We start from the raw sequence: 6,211 nt of genomic DNA on the forward strand, positions 1-6,211 counted from the left end.
GGGAGATGGAGACTCAGATTGGAGCAGTGACTTATTCTAGGTCCCCCAGGAGGACGGGGCGCGAGCCAGGACTCCGCCGGGCGTGCACGGCCTGACCCGGGGCTGCCCTGGGCTCACGCCCGGTGGGTTCCGCCTCCCGCTCTCAGTAGTTTAAAGGACGCTCCTCCCTTTCGCTCCCGCCGGCTCCTGGGGAAGGGGAGGAGTTTCCCCGGGCGCTGACACCGTCGTCACGGCAACGCGGCCATACTGGCCAACGGACCCAGGGGCCCAGGGCTGCGCGGCCGCGGCCTCGCGGGCAGAGGCCGCAGCATGGACGGCCTCTTCGTGGAGGAGGTGGCCGCCTCCCTGGTCAGGGAGTTCCTCAGCAGAAAGGTACGTGGCGCCGCCCTCCACAGCCCGGGGCAGCTGCTCAGATTTGGGAGCGAGTCTCGGGGGTTCCCTTGCAACTTCTGCACCTTCGGGGAGGGAGACCTTCCCCTGCCGCTGCCTGCCCTGGAGGTGCCGGACCAAAGCGCCACTTTCCCGGGCCGGGGGAACTACATTTCCCAGGAGCCCTTTCTGCCACCGCGCACTTCCCGCCAGCTGGGCGGGACGCGGCCGCCGGCGCGGGCATCTCCCCCGGCCGGCCGCGGGCGCGGGGCGGCGGCCCGGCTCGGTGCTCCTTGCGTGGTTCCGGGAGCATCGCAGGCAGGCCTCCGCCCAAGCCTGGCTGCCCGGCCCCACGGCGACCCCATCCCAAGACTCGCACCCCGTCGGGAAGAACCGCCTCCAAAAGGAGGCCCGAAGGCCGAAAAAGTTCTTGACAGTTAGACCCCTCGGTCCTGCTCATCAACGGTTCAGTAGCTGCGGCCCTTTTCGTCTTTAAGTTCCCCTGTTGTCCTGTCCCAGGAGAATTTGCGGAGTGTCCAAAAGCTGGGGAGGTCCCCAACTCTCATCAGCTCTTTCTGTGGGGCTCAGGGCACCGTGGGGATCATGGGTGTCAGTGTAGGGACAGCTACTCCTTCTAAACAAAGTCCCTGAAGGCTGGCCACCTGCCTGTGCTCCGTGTCCTCGTGGTGTCCCGCTGGCGGGGCGATGGGCACTTGTCTGGGATTAAAACACACAAAATAAACCATGTTTTGAATGGAGGAAGGGAGAAGGGCTTTGGAATCAGATGGAGCAGTTCAAATGTCCCCCACTAGCCAGCACTGTGGACGTTACTCACTGCCTCAGTTTCCTTATCTGTAACACAGGGATAAGAAGGTTTCCCCTCGGCATATTTATAATAGGGATCAATAACAATATCTGGGCAGCGCCCACGCACTGTGTGGGCACACAGTAGGTATTCAGTATTACCCCCCCATCTCTGATGAGCTACTTGTTTTGAAAATCTTTGCTTTTTAAACTTGTATTTTTATTTTAAAAAAAATTTAATGCACATGGCTTTATTGTATCTGCTCTGTTTTTATGGCTACTTGACTTCCCGTCACCAAGTCCCAGCTGGCCATTGGATACCAGTGACCCACCCTGTGACACTGACTTACTATCATTTCTTTTTAAGTCTGGGCACCAAGCAAAGCTCTGAGTTTTCCTCATGCCGTTACTTTCTTGAGTACAAAGGAATTCCAGAGTCCTCACCTGATAGCGAAGGCTCCCCTGTAGCTTGACCCCAGCTTCCCACCCCAGCCCCATTTCTAGCTCCTTCCACATACTTTTCCCTCTTCTACCCATAGTCCACCCAAGCTCCGATTCCTTCAAGAGGTTTTCTCGAGTAACTCCAGTTGGAAGGACTGACTCGTCTTGTCTTTGGTTTGCTCACTGATGCTCATGTTAGAGTTTACATATCTGTCTCATCTAGATAGGGCCATGGAGCCGACATCTGTTCTGGGTGGAACTTTGACAATCATCTAGTTCACCTGGCTTCTTCTTCCTCCCGTTTTTCACCTGGGCACCCTAAGATCCTGTGAGGAGAAAGGAGTTGGCCACGGTCACTCAGAAAGTCATGGAGAGCTAGTACCGCAGCCCAGGTCAGCTGCTTTACTCATCGCCTTCTGCCGCTGGGCAGACACCACATGCTCCCTGCAGCTTGGCACAAGGCAGGCACCCAGCAGTTATACCAAGAGTTCCCATCATGGTGCGAAGAACTTTCTAGATGCCTGTTTGATTTCTCAAATCCTCATGACAGTCCTGAAAGAAAAGTATAATTATTCCCTTTCATGTAAGATTGTCATGAGAGCAGGAGGCGAAGAAACTTGCCCTGGGAGAGCAGGTCCGCTCATGTCACTCCTCTGCTCAGAACTGTCCATGTGCTTTCTGTGACGGTTAAAAGAAAATCCAAGGGAGGGGCTCATGGGGGCCTGCAAGGCTCTCTGTGACCTGGCTCCCGGCTCCCCCTCAAACCCCATCTTCCACCACTGCTTCCTCTGCCTTCGACCCCACATCATCTCCAGCTGCATCGGCCTCTTTGAACTCACCAAGTGTGATCTCCCCTCAGGGAGAGTCATGATACTCTCTTGGTGATGTCACGATCCACGGAGGTGACTGTCCTGGTGTCTCAACCTCCCTGCAGCCTTTCCATAATCTCAGTTCAAAGTATCCCACTGTCATTTCCAGCTCCCCACCCCCTCTCCACCGTAGTCCGACGTAAACTATTCTTCAACCTCATGCACGTTCCATTCCATCGGAAATGGAACGGAGGGACTGCCACCTTTTCGCAGTCCCTCAGCTCTGTCGTGACTGCTGTCCACTTCTTACCTGCCCATCATTATAATCACACCCGGAACAACATGCTCCGGTCCTTTGCACGTCTCTCTCTTCACCATCTTCCTCTGATATTGAAAAGTCAGCTCCCTGAACACCTGCTCCATGCCCGCGTCATAGAACTGAGTGGGGCTGCAGGAAAATACCACCACAGTGACGGCTTCACTCCAAATTCACGGCCACTCACCCCCCGTGATGCCGTGAATTAAAAGATTTCTCCATTCATTTTCCGGGTGCCTGCTTACCCAGTTATATCTCTCCTGCCCGTTCACTCCCTCAAATCGTGGATGACCATTTCACACCTCTCCTCAAACCCCAAAGCCCCTTCCTCACCTTATTTCACTGAGAAAGTAGCAGTCATGAGAAAACGCACCACACTCGCTAAGCTTCCTGGGCCTGAACCGCTCCCCCTGCCCTCCCTCCTGCTCTGATGAGTGAGTTCTCCATATTCCTGGGCAAGGCCAATCGCTCCGTGTGTGCCTGTCCTTCCTAGAGTGCTCAAGGACACTATCGAGTTATCGTCATCTCATTCTATTGCATCGTACATTTTGCCTTCTCTGCTATCACTCCTACAGAATCTCATCTTGACCCCTAAGCCTCTCCAGATACCAGTCCATTTTTCTTCTCCCTTTAGCAGCAAAACCTCATGAAAGAGCTACGTATGCTCTGATTCTAAGTCTTCTCCCTCCTTTCTCAAATCCAGGCCAGTCAGGCATCTGTCACCACCAATCCATGGCAACAACTCTTGTCGAGTTCATCGATGACTTTTAATTTTCAGTCCTTACACATTTTGACCTAACGATTCTGTCTGGCACAGTTGATTATGTCCTTCTCCCTGGAAACTCACGCCACCTGGCTTCTGTAGACCACCCCCTCCTGGTTTCCCTCCTCTACCTCTCTGGTCACTCTTTCTCAGGTTCTTTGCTGGTCTCCCTTGTTTCCTGGAGCCGTGCCTGCCGCTGGACTCAAAGACCCAGTCTATGACCTTCTCTTCTCTACTCACTTTCCTGGTGCCTCCATTGGTCTCGTGGGTTTATCATCGATGTCCTGACAATTCTCAAATGTCTATCCTAGCCAAGACCTCTCCCTGAACTCTTGCATTCTTTCCAACTGCCAATTTTATGTTTCATTTGGACACCCAATAAGCATCTGAATACGTCCAAACTCAATTCCTGATTCCTCCTACCTCCTGCAGTTTCCCACACCTCAATAAGTAGCATCATCATCCCTTCGGGGGCTTGGGCCAAAACCTTTGGAATCATTGCTGGCTTTTTTCCTTCTCGTGCACCCCACTCCAATCCATCGATCCGTTGGCTTTACCATCGGAGTGCACAGAGGATGTAGCTACTTCTTTCTACTTCTGCTGCCAGCACCCTGGTCCAAGCTGCCTCCATCTTTCACGTGAATTGTGTAATAGCCTCCTGACTGGTTTCTGCTTAATCCCCTGCCTCCAACAGTCTGTTCTCTATGTAGCACTTAAGCGATTCTTTACAAATTTATGTCAGTCCAGGATGCTCCTCTTTTCAAATCCTCCAGTAGCCCCCCCCATTTCACAAAAGCCAACAAGGCTTTCCTTGCTCAGGGTCTGGGTGACTTCTCAGACCTCGTTTCCTGCCACTTGCCCTGGTCATGTGCATCTAGCTGCACCAGCCTCCCGTGACTGTGACAGGGACTTTGCACTTGCTGCTCCTTGCCTAGAACACTCTTCCCCCAAGCGTCTGCACGGCCTGCTCCCATAGTTCTTCGCTCTAATATCACCTAATCACCACACCTTTCCTGACCAGCTTTTATAAAGCGGCAATCCCTCCCCACGCTCCCTCCTGGCCCTCTCTGTCTCCTACTCTGCTGTATAGTTTTTCCCCATAGCATATTATACTTGTTGGCTTTTTCTCGCAGCACGTAAGCTGCACGAGAGCCAGGACCTTGATCTGTGCGTCCCTCTGCCTCTGGCAGCTGCCCTGGTGCTCTAGGGGTTCGATCCTTTCAGTATTTCGGTGGGGAAACTGGAAGATAGGAGTGACCATGTGGATGATGCTCAGTATGTAGCTGACTGTCTAGAATTGTGTCCTTCGTCTTGGTCTCTGCGCTCCCTGTTTTATTTGTCTCCATAATAGTGTAGATTAGCAATTGCCATATTGTAAATTTACCCCTTGTTTATGATCTGCTTCTGCGACAGAATGTCAGCTCCATGGGGTGGGGGGGATGGCGGTGGTGCTTTGTCTTTTTCCTTTATCTCCTGCATCTAAAACAGCTTAGCACACAGTAGGTGCACAACAAAAGTTTGTTGAGTGAATGAAGGTTAAGTGGGCCAGAGGGGACTGAAGACTGGCTGATTCCCGAGGGTGTTATCAGAGCTTTTCGAATGCCAGTGTGCACCATAATCCTGGAGAGTTTGTTAAATGTGCCAAGACTTGCTGATCTGAACTGTTGGCAGACTGTTATCCAGCAGAGGGACCCTCATAATACAGGTTTCCGCATCACTTTGATTGACGGGGAGGCCATGCGTGAGCCCAGAGGAAATGCCGGTGCGGGCTCTCGAGTCCCACCTCTCCTTCCAGCGACTCTCCCTAATGCACCCAGGCATGTCCCTTCCTTTCCCCCCTGTCTTTCTGTTCCCCGCTCCCTAAGGCTTCCTCTTTATTTCCTTTGGTTCAAGGTTGTATTCTTACTTCTTGTTTCACAAATTCTTGCGTCAATTCATGGCAGGCAGCAGGTTTTGCCTTGTTTTCCCAGAGCTTCTGCAAAATTCTGAGCACAAAGGCTAAGGGAGAAGTTGAGGTCTGTTGAGTACTGGGGTCTGGATCCTTCCAGAACAAAGGGCTCCTTTTACGCTAGGCTGAGCTGTTTGTGAGGTGTCTCTGCCTCATCCCCTGTCATTCGGGGATCACCATGGCCTGGCGAGGGGGGCAGCCGCGGCCACAGCCGCTCTAGTTGTTTTTCAAACAAAGAAGCCAGGCTTTAGGGGGAACAGTACTTCTTGTTGCTGAAATGTGTCTTAGCCGGGCCTCTGGAAGTTCAAGGCTGGACGATGGAAAGCGACTTCCGGTGGGCCTGGGTCCCAGTATCATGGACTCACAGGCCGGGATGATTGGACCCCTCTCTTGTGATTCTGTAGGGGGCAGTTAGGGAAATCAAGCCTGGCTCCCCATCTGAGAAAAGAAGGTAATGATTTTGGCCTTTGTTTATGTTTTTCCGTTGGTTTGCTTTTAAACTTCATATTCTGCAGCCCCAAACCTCGGGCCCAATCCAGGCCTCCTGAGCCAGCCTTCGGGGGGGTCAGTTACCCGAATTTCACTTTCCTGTTCTACAAAATGGTCTGACAATGGCAGCCTTACTTAGATCAGTCCCAGGGGGTTGGAGGGGGGTGGTCGTTATAGGATTCAGAATCATAATTTTGAAGATGATGTCAACCATAAAGGTTATATAAAAACAAATTCTTAACTCAGTTTTTGGTCTTTGCAATATCCATGTG

The 6,211-nt window shown here is 52.5% G+C and overlaps 1 protein-coding gene across 1 annotated transcript in view; it reads left to right on the plus strand.

Annotated features, from left to right (window-relative positions):
- The first annotated feature begins 9 nt into the window (after window positions 1-9).
- Window positions 10-6,211, plus strand: part of LOC105308617 (probable ubiquitin carboxyl-terminal hydrolase MINDY-4) — a 103,314-nt gene continuing 97,112 nt past the window's right edge. The window contains exon 1 of the mRNA XM_023525684.1: window positions 10-372. Coding sequence (XP_023381452.1) covers window positions 310-372 — 63 coding nt within the window. The 5' untranslated portion in view covers window positions 10-309. The remainder of the gene's footprint in view (window positions 373-6,211) is intronic.

This window comes from Pteropus vampyrus, unplaced genomic scaffold (assembly GCF_000151845.1).
Source record: "Pteropus vampyrus isolate Shadow unplaced genomic scaffold, Pvam_2.0 Scaffold598, whole genome shotgun sequence".
Taxonomy (NCBI): domain Eukaryota; kingdom Metazoa; phylum Chordata; class Mammalia; order Chiroptera; family Pteropodidae; genus Pteropus; species Pteropus vampyrus.